Source organism: Protopterus annectens, chromosome 14.part0 (assembly GCF_019279795.1).
Source record: "Protopterus annectens isolate FY-2018-M chromosome 14.part0, PAN1.0, whole genome shotgun sequence".
NCBI lineage: Eukaryota > Metazoa > Chordata > Ceratodontiformes > Protopteridae > Protopterus > Protopterus annectens.
In genome coordinates this window covers 836,304,019-836,324,069 of record NC_056748.1, presented here as the reverse complement: position 1 = coordinate 836,324,069, position 20,051 = coordinate 836,304,019, and the positions used below count along the sequence as shown (strand labels likewise).

The 20,051-nt window shown below is 38.9% G+C and overlaps 1 protein-coding gene across 4 annotated transcripts in view; it reads right to left on the bottom strand.

Annotated features, from left to right (window-relative positions):
• The window catches only part of LDB3 (LIM domain binding 3), a 740,470-nt gene extending 723,245 nt beyond the window's left edge, over nt 1-17,225 (bottom strand). For 2 of the 4 annotated variants that reach the window (XM_044056595.1, XM_044056593.1), the window contains exons 1-2: nt 17,110-17,224; nt 16,864-16,991 (exon numbers count right to left, since the gene is read on the bottom strand). In XM_044056595.1, coding sequence (XP_043912530.1) covers nt 16,864-16,959 — 96 coding nt within the window. In that variant the 5' untranslated portion in view covers nt 16,960-16,991; nt 17,110-17,224. Of the gene's footprint in view, nt 1-16,863; nt 16,992-17,109 lie in introns of all 4 variants that reach the window. The other 2 variants (XM_044056591.1, XM_044056594.1) reach the window with 2 other exon arrangements.
• Nucleotides 17,226-20,051: the final 2,826 nt, after the last annotated feature.

Genomic DNA, 20,051 nt, shown 5'->3' with positions numbered 1-20,051 from the left:
GTAAGCACTAGGTAGCCTATCTACCTCTAGAGGAGTGGTTTCTGGCCCAGAAATTGTAGTTTATTTGCCGTTTGGGCAGTTTTTCCATCTCTTTCAACTTCCTGGTTTAAAAACCCATGTTTGTGCTTTTCCTGCCTTTCCTGTACCTAGTCTAGTCCAGATACAGATTTGCTGTATTTAGGACTGTATGTAAGCTTCTGAGCCCTCAAGCCTTTCTGTGTGAGAGGGAAGCCTTCTAGCTTATCAGTGGGAGTCATAAGCACTAGGTAGCCTATCTAGCATAAGAGGAGTGGTTTCTTGACCAGAAATTGTAGCTTATTGACCGTTTGGGCAGTTTTTCCATCCTTTTAAACTTTCTGGTTTAAAAGCTCACATTTGTGCTTGTTTCCCACCTCTCCTGTAACTAGTCTCTTCCAGATACAGATTTGTTGTATCCAGGACTGTTTGTAAGTTTCTGAGTGGTGCTAAAGTCTGCTCTTCAGTTTTTCCCTTAAATCTGCTAGTTCTCTCCTCTCCTGCACTTTTACTAGCTTATTAGTTTAGCACTTTACCAGACTTCTTGTAGCACACAAAAGTGCTATCAGCACTAAACGTTCTACAAGGAAACAGCTCCAGTACTTATTATTAATGCCCACCCCTCCAGGCATGTCTAAAGGTCAGTTCCCTGTACTTTCTCCTATTAACCTGGTGAACTTGAGCATCCTGAGGCAATATAGCAACTGCCTTAGATACACTGACAACCTCTTGTCTTACCTCAACACTCAGACTTGCGAGAGATGCACTTATATATCCAAACTGGGAGCCACGCACTCTCCAGCCAAGACCGGAATAGCTAGTCAAGAGGAGAAGGTCAACACTTGCACCACACCACATGGAACATAGCCCTCCAGAACACACATCAGCAATGCCTTTACATAAAAACTCAAACCACACACCCACTTTCGCGGATGCTCTCAAAAATCTACCCAAACAGCAGAGACTTCCAAGGCAGAAATGCACTCGACCACTACAACACAACACTAATCACGAGACACATAACTCTCCTAAACAGTGTGCCACTCAGTCAAAGCCCTTAAGGCAAAACAGCATGCCCAACACACTAATCATAGGTGACTCGATAGTGAGGCACACTGATATCCCACTCACTAGGTTGAATAAAAAGAAAGTACCAGTCAGCTGCCTGTCAGGTGCCAGGATCCATCAAATAACCCACGCACGCAGGTCCCTCAACAACAGGTACAAATATGACTCTGTCATTGTACATGTTGGTGTGAATGACCTGAGACGTACCTCCATGGACTACATGAAAAGAGACATGGAGGAGCTCTCGGATTATGTAGCCCAGGCGGGTATGACACTAGCCCTGAGCAGCATCCTACCATCACCCATAATGATACCACAGTACAAGGAGAAAATGATTGATTTTAACAATTGGCTAAGTTTCTAGTGTCATTCTAAGGGAATCCAGTATATGTCTGTCTGGGATGACATGATTGACATACCTTAATGCTTTGCCAGAGATGGCCTGCATCTGTCACCCCTAGGCTTCTGGATACTGGCCAAGGCTCTTACCGCCCCTATAGTGCCTTTTTTAGGTGGTATTCCAAAGACCCAATTACCACCATAACAGCTACAAATAAATGCAATCTGAGGGTCATGCTGCTCAACACTAGAAGTCTAAACCTCAAAATGCACTCGCTCAAAGTACTCTTTAAAATGGAAATCCTAGACATTTTTGCTGTAACAGAGACCTGGTTCAAGGGAGCAGAAAGCACCCCTGCACTACCAGGCTATAACTCATTCCATATCTTTCGGCCCAGAACTTGGACCAAAGCTCCAAAGGTGGTGGTGTTTCCATATTCATAAAGGATGCACACACCTCCAGACTGGTAACATTAACATTAGGTAAGACAGTGATTCATGTCGTAGCCTGCTATAGGTCCCCAACCATGTCCCAAGACTCACTCCACATTCCTAAGCACCCTGAAGAATATTAGGGTCCAACCTAACACTCTCATACTGGGTGACTTCAACTGCCCCTCCATTAACTGGGAAAACTACTCATGTACCAATACACTTGATCAATGTTTCCTGGAATTCATTAATTTTAATGCCCTGGATCAGCTCGTTCTTACCCCCACTAGAGGTAGCAACATCCTTGACCTGGTCATTACTAACATGGGCAACTGTTGCTCTACACCAATAGTCAACTCCTCCCTGGTTAGATCCGACCACAAACTAATCACCTTGGAAATCTACCCCCCCCTCCAGCAAAGGTAACCACCATGAAAAACTTCTCCAAAGCTAACTTTGGGCTCCTAAAACCAGAGGTGGCTAACTTCATAGCACCCATGCAAATGGAGAATAGTTGCATGATCGCCAAATCATACACCAATGCACTGTATGGACACGTACACAAATGCATGGATCTCGCCATACCCAATAGAACTAAGAAGCTCTCCTCCAAAAAAAGGAAGCTGTTCTGGTGGTCCCCTGCCATAAACAAATTCTACAACAGAAGGAGGAAACTGATGCAGAATAAGGTGAAGTCCCAAGACTGGAAAAACTCCCTTATCAGCCTCAACAAAAAGTTGAGATCCCTCATCAAATCCTCTAAAGCTAGAAATGAAAACAGAATTGCAGCAGATAGTAAAGACAACCACAAGGCCTTCTATAGTTATGTAAAGAATCTCCACTGCAATGTCCAGATTTTCTCTGAGCTACTGCACAATGGTACCTCCTATACATAGCCAACAGATATTGCCAATATACTGGCCGACAGATTCATTAACAACTTTACCCCCCCCCCAAAAGGACCAATATCAGTACCAGCTAGATCACCAACCACCCAGTATTACTGCTGCACAGGTTAAAACAGCACTGTCCAAAGCCAAGAATACAGCCTCTATAGGACCAGACAATAACCCTGGCTGCGTTCTACATGAACTACAGAGTGAACTGGCACCTCACCTGTGTGCCCTGTTCAATCACAGCCTCACCTCATGCTTTGTCCCTACCAAATGGCGCACTGCTACAGTCATCCCACTCCATAAAGGAGGAGCAACTACAGACCCTGGGTATTATCGCCCCATTAGCCTGATGAGTCTGATATGCAAAGCTATAGAATACATCATCATGGACCTAATAAACAAGGATATGAGGAATCTCCAAACTCTGGATCTTACACAGTTTGGTTTTGTAAAGGGTAGATCATGCCTGCTCAACTTGGTCAACTTCTTTGAGTCAGTCACCAGAGTTGTGGATGAAGGCAAGGTGGTTCATACAGCCTACCTTGATCTGGCCAAGGCCTTTGATAACATTCCCCACTCAGGAATCATAGAAAAACTCACTAAGCTTAGGCATCAACCCCTATATCCCTAGGTGGGTTGCAAACTGACTCACAGATAGAACCCACAGTGTGAAAGTAGATGATGTCACGTCAGACTGCCGACCAGTCACGAGTGGAGTCCCACAGGGTTTAGTACTGGGTCCTCTCCTGTTTGGTGTCTACTTCTTTGAAGTCCAGGCCAACATGAAGGGACTCTGGCTGACAAAGTTTGCAGATGATTGCAGGTTGGGAGCTATTAACTCCCCAAGTGATGTTGATATCCTACAGAAGGGCCTCACTGAGACCGACTGGTGTCAGAACCATAGCCTTAAGCTCAATGCCAAAAAATGTCATCATCCCCCTTGGGAAAAACTCGGTTCCCTTGAATTACCACACCGATGGTAGTCCACTGAACACAGAAGGCATTATAAGAGATCTGGGAACACAGGTTGACAGCAACCTCTCTTTTGACCACCACATTGCCACTGTGGTCAGAAAGTCATTCTGTGTGGCACATCTCATTACTAAGTGTTTTGCATCCAGGAAGAAAGAAGTCATTGTCTCCCTTTTTCTCTTCCCTCATTAGGTCAATCATCGAGTACAATGCCCCATTTGGCATGTACCTCACTAGACACCTGCAACAACTGGAGAGGCTGCAAAAGTACCTCACAAAGAAGATCCTAGGCCTTAAACACTTGTCCTATATGGACAGACTCAAAAAAACTCCAACTATTCTCGGTCTCATATCGCCTACTTAGAAGCGATATCTGCTTGACTTACAAAGCCATGTCTGACCCAGCTCTGTTAGAAATGCTACATATAAAGAAATCCCAATCCCACCACATGCTCCAGAGACCTCAACCTTATTACCATAATCAACAGAACATGCTGGAGGGACAGGTTCATAACCCAGAGACTGCCCATGCTATAGAATAGACTTCCCATACATATCAAGCAGAGCACCTCACTGGCCGTCTTCAAGAGAAATCTTGATGAGTGGATGGGAAATAGAAAAGTCACCCTGGGGATCATTCCAGTGGCTCTACTCCACAGAGGCACTGGGAACTAAGGTCGGGTGGCATTAGCCTAGTACACACCTATGAACCTATGAACCACAAATGGTAGTTGGCAGTGTATAGTGAGTACTCCTGGTAATACCCATGCTACTACCCCACCCTGTATCTCCTCCCCCATTTGAAATCCTGCATGTTAGCCCATGTTGTAATCAGTGTCTCCCTTGTCATCTTTTGGGAGCATCTTGTGATGACAGTACCCTTGATGGAACCCCAGAAACGGTTGAGTTAGCAATAGAACTAGCAGCATTTGTGATGTTGTTCTACCTAAGTAAGAGCTAAGTTGTATCCAGTAAATGCCAGCTTTCGGTTTTGGTCCTCTTGTTGGGCAGTGTTTGAGGTATAGCCATATCTTAAGAGTGAAAGATAGGATGAATATTTGAATAAACTCAAAACTCTTGCAATCAGTTTTATTTACATTTCTTTGTATAAATATTTTATTTAACATTTGTTTACCGGGAAAATATGACTGGGAAGTAGCCCATTTTCAGTGGAAACCCAGGGAGAAAAGCTCAGCAGACATTTTTCAACATGAAATTAAAATTAAAAGCTCTACAGACTTTTAACAACATTACATAATGGTTCTACATATTAGAGAGTATATTGGTTTGAACATCCTTCCATAAATTCAAGACAACTCAAGACCCTATTGGCATCGATGTACGGTTAGAGTAGTAGGACATATGATATACAGTGGTTGATCCTCCTTACAGCATTACATTTAGAGTAGTCACATTACTTATTGTTCAAGGTGGCAGGGGTTATTTAAAACAGCCAGCAGAGCATGGGATAAGAGGAGAGAGGGGAGGAGTGGACAGCAATGAAGAGGCAACTGTGTTATTGCTGAGACAGCAGGATAGGAAAAGTGCATGATGAGAAGGAAGTGTGAGAAATATGTCTATAAGATCAGGTGTTTATGTGTATAGAAAGGAATTGGTTTGGTTAGTTAAAGACTATGGGTATAGAATTTAGTCAGGGATAGCACATGGGCAAAGCCATTTGTTACTGAGGAAGGTCCTAAGTAGATTTTTAAATTTGGCTGCGTCCACAGTGGTTTTGATATCTTATGGTATAGTGTTCCAAAGTTTAGAGACATAGTTAGAGTAGAGGGAGTCACCTGCTGTGCTGTTGGATTCAGTTACCTGTAGTAGGGATTTATTTGAGGATCTGAGGACTCTAGATTCGCATAGGGTTGTAGCAATTTTTGAAGAGCATGAGTTTTGTCAGGTGTATGTACCAGTTTGTGGGCAGTTAGGACTTAGGTGTAGGTTAGTTGATGGGGTAGTTCTAGCCAAATGAGTCATTGTAAGGTGGTGTAAGTGGTGAGACCTGTGAGGGGAGTTAGTGGTGAATTTCACAATTTCATTGTAGCGGATTTTGAGTTTGATCAGATCAGTTTTCTTTAGATTGGTGAAGACTGGGGAGGCATATAACAGTGTGGAGAGTAGGTAAGTTCTAGCAATAGCCTGCCTAGTGGTGGCTGTGAGGAACGGTTTAAGTCCTGTAGAGTCTGCAGACAGCACCTAGTTTTGAGTGTGTCTTTTTGATAGATTGAGAAAGGTGAATATCAAATTTCAGTTTATCTATTAGCACACCTAATAATTTTGTTTGATCTACAGTCGATATTATGGTATTGTTGGATGAATGCATTTGGAATGAAGTTGGAGGGACATGTGATATGGTGGGGTAAAATAACATGAGTTTTGTTTTGGATAGGTTCAGAATTAGTTGAAAGTCTGACAAACAGGCATTGACAGTAAGGAACGACTGTTGTGCCCTCACTTTGAGTTCTTTTAGGGTAGGTGCAGTGCAGATGACAGTAGCGGCATCAGCATACTGGACAATAAAAGCTAGAGTAGTAGCTGTATGGAGCTTGTTAGTAAAAATAGTGAATAGTACTGAGCCTTGGGTGAACCCATGATAACAGGTAAGATGGAAGAGAGGTTTTGTTGCCACTTGACAGCTTGCTGTTAGTTAGTTAAGTAGCTATGGAACCATGTGAGTGAAGAAAAGCTGAGTTTTAGAGAGGAGAGTTCATTGAGTAACATCTGATGAGGAACAGTATCAAAAGCTTTGGATAGGACTAAGAAGATGGAGGAAACAAGATTCCCTCCATTTCTGTGGAGATTGATGGTATTGGCAAAGCTGACTAGGGCTATTGTACTATGTTCAGGGTAGAAACCATGCTGACTGCTGGTAAGGAGGGTATTAGATAAGAGGTAGCTTAGGTGCTGTGTAGTAATACATTTTTCTAGGATTTTGGATATGGTGATAAGATTGCCATGGATCTGTAGTTGGAGAGCTCAGTAGAGGTGCCACCCTTGTGCAGTGGAATTACATAGGATATTTTCCAGATTAAAGGTATATATATTGCTCAGTGATAGATCGGTTAATGAGAATAGACACAGGATAGGAGATGGCGTCTGCAGCGATTTGTAGGAATTCTCTTGGGAGTTTTTCGGCTGCCAGAGATGTGCACTTTAGTCTACATAGTAACTTTTTATGGTGTAAGTTTCAACAGATTTAAATGAAAATGCCTCACTGGTGTCTGTGGGTATAGTTGGGATTGTTGGGAGGATGTTACAGTGGTTTTTAGTGAGTATATGGAATTTGTGAAGAAATAGTTAAATTGTGCTGCCACACTATCATTGTTAGTGGATGATGGGGAGTTTTTGTAGTAGATTGGCTAGGTTCCAGGAGCTTGTTTACAGTAGACCAAAATATTTTAGGAATGTTGTGGTGCATTTTTCTGTAGTACTGTATAGTAAGTCTTTTTGACTAGTTTTACTTGGGCTTTGGCTTAGTTTCTGAGTTATCTATATTATTCAAGGTTATCTGGGTTTTTGCTAGTGTGCCACAGTGTCCACGCTTTATTTTGCAATGTGAGTAGCTTTTTAGTGCCCCTTGTTAGCCAAGAAGTGGTGTTAGATTTTACTCTGGTTGTACAACATGGGGCTAATGTTTTTAGTATGTTGAGTAAGGTAGTATTGAAGTAGTGCACTGCAGTGTCTAAGGGTAGTGTTTTTAGAGGGGTTCAATCACATTTTTTTAAATGTAGTTGAACATTTTGGCGTTGAAGTATTTTTGTTGTGAATTAGATGGTGTGCTGAATTTCTGAAATTATGGGGATGGTGTCTGACTTTTTATGTAGGGAGATGATCACTAATACTATCCATGAGACAGCCTGCTTGGTAGGTTTGGGCAGGTTTGTTAGTGAGAATCCAGTCAAGAGTTGATTATCTTTTGGTTACTTTGTCAGTTTTAGTCGGGGAGTGTATGACTTGGGTAAATCCCTGTAGGTTAATATAGTTAGTGGGCTTATCTGAGTTATAAGAGTACCAGTCAATATTGAAGTCACTCATTATGATGGTTTCCTGAGGGAATGTTAGTGATACCCAGTGTAAGAGATCCTCAGTTGTATTTGGATTATTGCCTGGAGGAATATATGTTGCTATTATGATTATAAATTTATTATGGTTCAATTCAAGTTTGCTAAATAGTATTTCAATGTTGCTGAATTCAGGCGAGCTGGGTTCCGTGAGGGGTACCTTTAAGTTTTGTTTATATGGTAAAGCTATACCACATCCACGCTTATTTTTCCTGTCATGTCTGCGTATATTGTATCCTTTGAGGAGGATTTAATTGTTGGGAATTTCAGGTTTCAATCATGTTTCTTTTAGAACTGTGATATCAGAGGAGTAGAGTGAAAGGCTGGCATGTAGGTTATGTATTTTATTGACTATGCTCCTGACATTCATGTCAAGGAGGAGGAGATTAGCGCTACTAAGAGAAGATAATGTAGTAGTGCTGTGTGGCAGAGTGGTGGAACTGGTGCTTTGTTGTTGAGCACATAGTGGACCTGGATTAGGATGTATATCCCCAGAGGGATGTAATTGTAAAGAGAAGTTTAAAAGAAGTTTGGAGAACTTAGTTAAGAGTTTGGTATATGTGGGAGATGTTTGAATTTTTCAGAAAAGTTGGAGATATTTATGTGGGAAGTATCCTATATATGCCATGTTGAAAATGTTAGGTGCAATGACAAGATTGGGTGGTAGTGAGTACTGTTGTTGAAGGTTTGAGTTAGTAGAAAAGGAGAGGGTATTTTGTAATTGATAGTGGTAGGATGTTAAGTTGTAGGCGAGTATTAGAAATGTAGAAACAATAGTGTGTAAAGATAATATTTGTAGATGTTTGGAAGATAAAGATGAAAACATTGTTAAGGAAGGGAGGAGGAGATAGGAGGTGTGGATAGAGAATATGTTGTGTGATGGGTTGAGAGTAAGAGGGGAGTGGCTAGTGAGGTACAAGTTTAGGTATAGTGGAGGGTGGGTGTGATTTGGGAGTAGGGTAGGGGATCGAAGTGAGCCCAAGCAGAGTGGGTAGAATCTGGCCAGGAAGACCGCGACTGTAAAAAAACTATCAGCAACCCTATTCATATAGGCCGTGTGTGGTCTCCTATATCAGAAACCAACCCCAAGCAATACCAGTAGATGTATTCCCACACCTTATGTTTCCACAAGGAGAAAGGAAGCCCTTACTGTTAGGACTGTAGCTGAATGAATGATGTGGGAGAGAGCCTAATTTCTTGTGACTAGACAGGGAAGACTGAAAAAAGGTAGATAGAATATAGTGAATTCAAGTACTTGGAGATTACCTTAAAAATAATAGTGTGCTGTGGAGTGTTTATTGACTAAGTTGCTAGAGGGGACTACAAATTTAGAAAATTAGGTATGGTTTAGTTGCAGGAGGGTGGGGAACATTAGGGTACCATCCTGATTAAGTGTTCATACCACATAACATTTGCAAATATGTTACCCTACTCTAACTGGTTTCTGTAGCTGTTTTAACTAATTATGAGGGCAGAGATGTGCTTTCAGCTCCGGTGCACTTTCAGCTATTTTTTTTGACTAGTGGTATGATGACTTGAGACAGCAGCATGTACGAGGTTGGGCGACAGTCCATAGGAAGTATAAGATGTGTTTAAGTGACTAAAGAGATAGGGACAATAAAAAGTAAATGACAAGCCTTGGTGAAAAATCCTTAAGACATTATTGCAGTTCTATGAAATGCATTACAAGTCCCACTGTTGAACAAATATTAGCAGATGCTGTAAACGCATAATATCTATCTTCAGGCATAATATTTAGGCAGCAGTCACACTGAAACTCTATAGTTAATAGTTCTTGAAAGATGCTAACTTATAATCTTTAACTCGTCAATGAAGATCTTTACGTAGACGCTGATACCGAGCACTACCACTTTAAATTATCATGATTAAACATCAGCATAAAATTTAAGTTAAACATTAGATCAGCTCTCTATCAAAAGTCTATATTATGTAAGCATCATCACTTTATTTTTGTACAAATCCTTTTATCGGTAATCAGAGCATGCCACCATGCTTCTCTGCAAATATTAATCCAAGTGTACTGACATAGTTTCAGTTGGACACTTCTTTATAGCACTGCGTTAAGGTGTTTGTATGCATGTGAGATGCACGGTTTACTGTCATTTGATTGAGCAGTACTTGACTGAAAATCAGATATTTGAACGAATTTGACTAAAAACAAATTGTCTGAAACCCATTTCAATGAACCACACATCATTGAAAATATTCAAAATAAGAAGGCTCTGCCCTTTCACACCCCCCCTTAATTATATATAATAACTCCTTGGCTGCACAACCACTTAAGAAAAGAAGAAAAAAAAACATACACAGTGAATAAGTGCTAGTGCACCAACACTGATTCACTGTATGGTGTTTTTTTTTCTTTTCTCAAGTGGTTGCATGATGGTGGAGCTCTCCACATGGGGGAGTGCAGGGGTGCTTGCCCCTTGCAAAAACACTATTTTATGTTTTATGTTCTTATGCTGAATATTTTCAATGATTTGTGACTCAGTGAAATGAGTTTCAGTCATCTGGGGTTTCATTTAATTGTTATTCAGTCTAATTCTTTCAAACATTTGATTTTCAGTCAGGTACTGTTCAATCAAATAGTAAATTTGATGCACGTGTGTATATATATATATATATATATATATATATATACACACACACACACACACACACACACACACACACACACACACACACACACACACACACATTATTTGTTTTATAACATACATCTGTCTCAGTGGGCTTGACAGAATCCAAATAAAGTAGGCATATACATTTGTAAGCTGTTATTTTCTACTCTGTTCTTGACTTTGAGCAGCATGATTGGTGCTTATACTTGGAATAAACATTGTTACAGGATAGATTGACATTTTCACCCTTCATTAAAATAAAGGTACTACCACACACTGATTCATAGATAAAATGGCTGCAGCCATGGATTTATTGTCAGATCAGGCCAAATTAAAAATTATTCAGCATTACTATTTCCATGATTTCAACCAATACTATGATGTATGCAAGAGACTATCTTAGGTGGAACTAATTATAATACTACAGCCTCTCCAGCCACACAGTCTACTGTCATTTTCCTGATACCTACCTCAGATATACAAATAGGCCACATGCCACCCTGTTTTGGAATCCTAGGCCTATCCCTCTGAATGGTTACACATGGGATGCTTCCCTGTGATGTACCGTCTTACTAACCCAAGGGTAAATGTCTGGCTGACCAAACCTTTTACCTTTAAGGATAGTTTCTTTATGGTTCACTTGAAAATCCTAAACCGCAGATAAAGTTTATATATTTTTAATAGTTTCTTAAATCTTTCTTTCTGGGAATTCATAAGGAATCAGAAAACAACTTGGTCTCTTTTCCTGTTCCTTTTCAGGAGTAGAGTATCTCAAGGCTCTGTACGAGGTGTCATCTATTTCTCCATACTTGTTAACTGCATATTCTTTTATAGTGGGAAGTGGAAATTGTTAAATATGAGCTTTGTTTCACACATTTTATGTATGTTTAATGATTATTTTGCAGCTTCTGAATTCCACATCCTGGAATACTGCTAAATGTTCAAATCTCTGCTCGATAATCCAAGACCATATTTTTTTCTAGTGGTAGAGCAATTAGACAAGAAATGTGTATCATCAGGCCTCTTCTGTTTTAGTCTCCAAGCTTAGATGGCTTCTTGTGCAGAGGTGGGTGGGAGTTGCTGATGGCTCTGTAATGCATTCTTACACATGTGGCCCTTACACTACTAGGTGTACAGAAGAAAATAAATCAAACTGAGAATGCAAATCTTTAGTACAGAGTGGCACATTTTACTTGTAATTCCTCATAGCATGCATGATATAGCAGAGTACTGGATGTCTTTTGTTGACCCTTTTACATTCCATTACTTTTATCTCTATCTGCCCAGGAGTCGTATATGATACAATTAATATCAGCTAAGCATTTCTCATTAACATGAAGAACTTTTTTAGTAATGTTACAGTCTGTAGGAAGATTTCCTGAGATCTCACAGATATTAAGGGTGGATTCATGTCTTGGAATACTCTGGGTTAAACTGGAATTTGTCCTTCTTTATCATCCCATCAAATGTGTAGCACAACAGACACTTCCTGGTGGGTACAGATTAAATCCCCACTTGAAAACATCAAAACATTTTCATTGTTTCAAACTGAGACTCTTCTGCAATTGATATTGCCCTATTACACTAATGCTGCAAAAATTGCATTGCGTATATACTGCACATAAGCTTTGTTCTTTTTTGTTTGTTTTTTTTGTTAATGAAGTGCTACTGTGTTTTTTTGAGTTTCATATGCCTAGGATATGTTGTTTAGAAATGTATATACATCTCTCTCAGTTGTTGCTGTCTTAATGCTTTAAACTGCTTGTTATTAGCATATCACTCTTATTACTAGAATTTTTATAATTGAATTGCACTTTTTTTTACTGTAAGAATGAAGAAGCTATACCTAATCCGCCCTGTCTGAGTGAGAGGGAAGGATATGTATCTCAGGGGCAAGTGTTTCATTATCGCCCCTAGAAGACTGGAAGATGTAACAGCAAACATCCGTTTCTGAGGGAGACGGAGTCGTATAATGCCTTAGGTCACTAATGGAAATGACATACTCTGTCCAGCCCACGCACGTCCCCTTAAGCACTACTGAGTATATGTGGGGGACTGGAAGTAGTAACCACACTAATGGCTACCTGGATTATGGCACGACCATGACTGCACTCTCTAAACAGGGCACTGTAGATAGGTATAGGTGATTGACATACAGTGGAGAGCAAAAATTAAAAGAAAAAAGTAGGCTGCATGGGCAGTATGTAATCTTCCATAAAAATATTGTGCTTGTTTGTTGTATATCACTGCAATACTCCTGTCTTCTACCACCACATTGTTTATTTTATCATGTTTTTTTTTTTAACCACTAAGAATTTTATCTTTGCATGACTGCTCAATATCCACAACAGTGTGCTCCCCCCATGTCCCCATCATCACCCACCAGGTGTGTGCCTTTGGCATGCTGACAAGGCGCTTGGTATGCTTACCCTTGGAGCTGGGTTCTCCAGGACCCACTTATGGGTGGTGATCTCAAACCATGTCAGGGGAGAGCTAAGGAGCCACCAACTGCTGCATGAACAGGAAGGATTTTCTGATTATGTTTCAGACCTAACTCCTCCCCTGTGTGTGATGGCATCATTGTAGGCTGGGCAGTGAGGTGTGGCCAAAGAAACATCCCTGTTGCAGGCTCTTAGTGAACACACCCCTAGGTCAGCCTGCACCCACAACCTGACAAATCATGCAATCTCACCCTCTGTCAGAACGTTTGGAGACCTGCCCATCATTCATATGAAACTCTTATCTTGCTAGGATAGACACACCCATCAAGTGCCCAATCTGCTTATTCAGATCCCCTGGGCTGTAGGCATGGCTTCATCCCTCTATGCCATCAGCCAGACTACTGCCATTACATTATTAAATACAGATTCTGCATTTTAAATTTATCACTTAATTTGCTTTGTTCAAGGCAGCCATGTGTAACAGTAAAAATACAAATAGTATGACTAGTTTGCCCAGTGTATAATTGTGATATTGCTTTAAAACAGTTCTGTTGCCACAGTGTTTTGATAAGCTCATTTACTTACCTCTTGGTTTTGTGACTTAACACCTCAGCAAATCATTTGCTATTACTACAGCTTTCCAAGTTACATTTTTTTTATTAAGTTTACAATCCTAAATTGTTTTGTTGAAAATAAACATTTGAAAAGTCAAAATGTTAAGCTTATAAGTCTGACTCACATGGTGAAAAGTAAGATATTCTTGTTAAAATTCATCAGATGAATCTACCATTTTTGAGTCATTCTTGAGGTATAGTGACAATTACAGTGAAGATGAATGCAGTGACAATTACAGTGAAGATGAATGTACTTTTATCTTTTCTTCAACATTTTGTACAAGCACATTCCACAAAAATAACTCAATAAAGTGTCTTTGGTTATGGCATTGTTTTATTTCGGAATACATTTCCCATCTTTAAAAGTTAATTATGCATTTTTTTTTCTATGTAAACTGCTGAGTTATAAATTGACCGCACAGCCATCAGCTTGAGGCATATATTTTTAGGTGTAGGTTGCTAGTGTGCCATCTTTCAACAGAAGACAAAAATGTGTCTTTGCCTATCAAACGCTGACTGACAAGAGCTTGTGTGTTTAACATTCAGAGAAGCAATTCCAATGGAGTTTGAATCACCTGGGCATTTGACAAACCCAGAATGCTAAATTTAGGATCAGAGTGGAACCAGAGAATGCCACTTTCCAATCTGTCCCATGTCTGCTGAGGTACTAGCTAGGAATAAAACCACTTTTGCTTCATGTCTACTCAGGAAATAATACCCGTTTACTATACCAGAAAGTGAAAAGAACTATTTTGAAACAGGAAACCATCATTAATTATGAATTCATCCTTTAGGGCAATTAACTAAAGGTTATATAATGACCATAACTACCATATGTACATATAAAAATACAGCATACAGTTAAATTCTGAAAACACAATTGCTAAACACACTTTTCCACTTTTAAATACACAAAATATGAACTATACTGAGAAGTAGGTACTACAGAGGTCAGCTTTAGAAAGTGACCCTCATGTACTTTTTCTGTGATAAATGTATATGAAAGTGATTATAAACAAGGCCAAAGGCTTCATTCTACAGTATATTGATTTTTGAGCCCTATTCATCATATGAACCTGTACTCTAAAATCTGTATTTGCGAGCTGAGGCACTTAGTGAAAATTGTATTACTTTATCTTAAAGTCTTCCTTTCCCTGCATAAACAGACAAATGATGGAAACCACCACTTGCACCAAGCAAAAAGCAAAACACATTTTTGTTTGCATTGGTACATGTCCATAGCTATTCCAGTTTCAGATTCAAGGTAATTACCTGAATGTTTTCATCACTAACTTACATCATTTAAATATATGCTGAACAAACTCTGAGGATTCTTTTGGGGTGTGTATTGGTCTGTTTGAGAGATGAGATGTGCAAAATTATAATAGTTTACTTCTAAAGTAATAATTGTATAACAGGATACTTTATGAGCTTTAAGTAGTGCATATGCATTACAAATATAGCCCTTGTTTCATTTTTAGTTTGTCAAATGGTAACTGAAATGCTGTATTGGTAATTTTAGAACAAAATCTTGCTAACTGCAAATGACTTGAGAGATAAAAGATGAAGGATACTTCCAAACATGGAAATTATCAAGCCATTCTAAAAACACCTCAGGACTATCTGAAGAGAATAATGTAGACAATGCTGATAAACTTGTTAAGGCAAAGTAACACAGTTCCTGGCAGAGCTTTTCCTGTCATGGAAATGAAAGGAAGATGAGTGCATCACATCAGTAACAAGCCATAATGGAGGCATAAAATGGGAGCTCAAAGGGAACATATGAGCAGATTTATATCATATTCCTGATGATGTTTTGGAAAATGTTACTTGGCAGGGGTAAGAGTCTCAGGATCAGAGCAAGTTAATATCAAGTTAATATCAAATTAGATTGTACTAATTTACAAATCTGGTTTGTTGCACATACATCATTAAAAAAAAGTGCAGGTTATCTGTTTAAAAATGTTAAACTGTTTTTCCTTTGAACATGAATGCCATATGCAAATGATTTCCGTTCACCTGCAGTTTGCAAAATCAGCTCAATATGTTTAAACTAACAGTGAGAACATACTCATTAAGGAAAAAAATCTAAATTGAGTATTATAAAGGCACCTCAGCTAACTTTTGTTATGGGTAGAAACTAAATAAAGGGTAATTGTGGTTGCTGGACAGTGCATGAAATTGCAAATAGCCAGATAAGTAATCATACTCCATATTTTAATTGCTTCTGATGTCTCCCAATCTAAGAACAAAAAGTACTACTTTATTTTCTTTGCTATAATTGCTATTTATTAACAAATCATTACTTTAATGAAAAACAGTAAATGTAGTAACCACAACATTCTGCTGAAATCTAGATGTTTCTTCTGAGCTATACTGAACAATTGGATAGCCTGCAATAGTATATACAAATTACACAAAATCAGATGAAGCCATTGTGCTGTAAATTCTTTAATAACCACATAAAGCAACTATAAATTTAATACTGGCTAATTGCTGTTATAAAGCACTGGATTCCAAGCTCAAAGTGAGCTAACCATCCATGTTTAAGATAAAATGTTTTGTATTTATGAAGTATTCAAAACAATATTAACATCTGGCTGAAGTGTGGTACAGTAAGACACAATTTCTTGATACACATCCAACATTCTGTTCTCATATGCGGGCTTGTGAGACTTACTTCCCCTAACTCATCATCGAACGAACAGACTGTGCTCAGCTATAACTGCTATTAATGTATAAATGGAAAAAGAGGCTTCCTTTAAAATAACAACATTAGTAGCTTCCAGTGTTAATATGTACTGTATCATCTATTCACAGTGCCTTTATTGAGTATGCCTGGCATTTACAAATGGAACAAATAACTTTCTGGAATAGAATAAACAGTGACAGCTAAAACTGGCAGCAACCACAAAAACTTGGCACTTCGTACATTGAAGCAAACTCCCTTTGGAGCAGCTGAATGATAACAGCTCTTCCCTTTTCACAGCTTTACACTGCTTTAGTTTTTAAGCATACTGCTGAGTTGCAGCTGTTTGCTAAAGTACTTCACCATGTAAGATGTAGGAAATCTCTGACAACAGCTGCATATTGAAGCTTGTTTAGCAACCATTTAAAAGGAAGTATTTGCAACATTTGTAAGACACAGTGAACTGAAATATTTCTAATTAACTCTATGGTTCAGCACTGTAATTAACAAAAAGAAAGTTATAGTTAATAAAAAAAAAAAAAAAAAAGGATATTCTTGTCTCTGAACTCCATCCCTCTATACCAAAAACTCAGCAACTCCATCTGTATTAGTCACATCTCTAGGGATGTGACTTACTTAATAGACCATATGCTGAAGCAAACTTGTATAGAAAGGTTTTAGCACTTACTCTGGAGATGGTCAAGGGCATATTAAAGTCCTTTCCTCCCTGTAGCCGGAATCCCCATGGCCCAGGTCCGGTGAGTGATACACTGTAATTGTTCATTTTGTAGCTCTGTCACCAGCTACTGCAGCCTTCTAGGAACAAGCAAAATCAAAAAAGAGAGGAAAATAAGACAGCTTCACAAAACCGTGTTGAATGCTTTAAGGAAATAAAAAAAAATACAAAGAAAAACTGAAGTAATTGTTGTCTTGCCTGCTCAGATAAGCTGAAGTGCCACCTAAGAATAGCAGAGAGCTATAATGCAGAGACTGTTATCACAGCTGAACTGGGGCCTTATAAGGCATGTAACCAAACACCTAGTATGTGTGGACTCCATGACTCAGAGGTCTAATATAGGCTTCTCAAAGGCCAGCAGATCCTTCTAGGTTCTGCAATCCCATCCCCACCCCCAGCTACCCCGTCCCTGCTAAATGAGAGAAAATGTCTCTTATGGGATGCATTACTGGTGAGCTGTAGAGTACATTAAAGCTTGTAAGACCCCTTCAGCTGCAGCTTTCACTGAGAATTCAGACATTACGTACCGGTGACAGGTTACTTACTTACCTAGTTAATTAGAACTAAACACCAGTCAAGTGAACAGCTGAAATCAGAGATATTTCACTTTAAACATGGCTCTTCCAGTTTAATCAACTTAAAAGATTAATTTATCATTTATTGATTAGAGACCAGTGGGTTATTTTTTTAATTCAACCTTTAACCTCTGATACTAGTGTAGGATAATTACATTAACATGTTCTAGTTAAATGTATAAACTGCAAAACTAGAGACTGACAGAGACTTTGGGTGTGTAGAGACAGCCTTCCATCTCTTTCTACCATAAATAAAATCACTAAATATGTGGTGCAGATCTGACAAATGTAGTATTTCACATGATAAAGATATTATTCTAGTGCTATTACCCATGTTAAGGTACAAAAAGAAGGCAGGATTTGAATGAGCTATGTAATACTAATTGAAAATGACTGGATATATTGTAAGTGATGTACAGTGTTTGCAACTACAGTTGTCTCAACGGGGTCTGTGATGCATAATGTTTGCAACTAAAATTGTATTTATGTGGTATGTTTTTCATTTATACAAATGCAAGATTGCCAATGTCATACGTGATAATTTAATAAAGATTTTTTTTTATTTTAAAAAAAGTGCAAATGTAATCCACATGTAAAAAGTTGGATGACTCCTTTTTAAGATGTCCTATATTTATAAATTTAATGTAAGGAGCCACACAGTTTTTACTCAGCTAATGCCACAGGGTAATAGGGTATTGTTCCTCTCTGATCCCTATACAATATATGCTGCGGTTGCACCTGATTTAGTTTTAACTGGAAACAAATTACTTTTTGTGAATGTCTTTCCAAGTTTACCAAAGGCAAAGAACCTCAAGATTTAGCTATTGTACACATTTTTGCAAACTTGCAGTCTTCAATATAAATTATATTTACCATAGATTCTGTGATTACTGAATTATAGAAAAATTTGCAATTTATACTAAGAACCTATGCAGTTACTGAATCACACAAAGTCAACATCTCAGATTAACTCTCCTAAGAAAGAGATTGTATGTATCCATTCTGCATACGGACACACACACACACACACACACACACACACACACACACACACACACACACACACACACACACACACACACACACACACACACACACACACACACACATTATATCTGCTCTGCAGTAGTTTGTGCTCACTGTTTTCAGCTTGCATTTTCATAAAACAAGAAATCACTGCCACTCTGAAGCAAGCTGAAGACAAGATTATGCAGCAGAAGGTCTAAAGCTGCACAAGTAGGAACTGTTCATAGAAATATAATCGATGAACAATCAAGTTTACTCAGTATATGCTTAGTGTTTGTAGACCCAATTTGGTCTTCATCAGCCTTTTATACAATGTAATGATATTCTCTTACACTGCCCTTGAGTATTTTAAATCTGCATAACTTTTTTCTTGTTTTAGCAACTTCTACAGTCAATCTATTCTAGTAATGTGTCATCTTTAAGTGAAGTAGTACTTCCTTATATCTCACTTACTATTCCTTCTCTTCCTAATATTAATTAGTGTTCCATTTTATAAAACATTAATTTCAGTCTTGCTTTATTTATAAGATGCTAAATTTATATCTAGACTCCTCATGCATTTAGTGTTGCAGCATGTGCATTATATAGCACTATAACCTCTCTGGGAATGACTATTCACACAAATCATGTACCACTTTAATAGCCTTCACTGGAATTACCTTGATTTATGCATGTAGATGTCCCTTGGTAATAACTTTTCTTGTTTATAATTCTTAGCTGTGATTTCTTTCATCCTTAAATGAATCAAATTGGTCACAGCTTTGATTCTTCCAGAGAAAGAAGATGTTCTTTGCTATTGACTAGCTAAAGATTATTGTGTGACATCAGTAAACAGTAACTGAACCTTTCCACAAGGGAATGGGGTTCCTCAGGAATGTGTTTGGCAATCAGAAAGTAATTTGTGAATATAGTTCATTCCTGTATCCTTATCACTTCTTGATAAAGAGCATAGGAGTGCCCCCCCCCCCATTTGCTTATATATAAGCCACTACTGTGTTGCTGGTGTGGATGGCAATGGATTCTTTAGGCAGTGAGTCCTAAAGAACTTGTAATGTTACAGAAACTCTAAAATGTTGATATCCAGATTACAGTGTGTGTGTGTGTGTGTGTGTGTGTGTGTGTGTGTGTGTGTGTGTGAGATCACTCTCTTTGGACTGGCTGTCTTTGCCAGTGGCCCCTATCTTAGTGCAGAGGCATTTATGGTGGCAGCCACTATTGGGAGAGGAATTAGGAAGGAATTGCTCAGAGTTAGATTTGTTGCAAATTATCCCCTTTTCCCAGGAAGTAAGGTCTCTAATGCACAGTTTGTCTTGAATACTTTTGTGAGCTGTGTCATAAGGTATGACAATCGAGACCACTGAACTTTTAAAGTTCATTGCAGAACCACATTCTGAAATGTGTGAAGTTTAATAGTTTCAGTCCTGAGTTCTAAGGCTTTTAGGTATAGTGAGACGTGGACTTAGTCTAAATAACTGCACTCTGCAAACGGGAGGATCCTCTGTGAAGAAGTCATGCTTTACAGGACAAATTTCCAGTGTA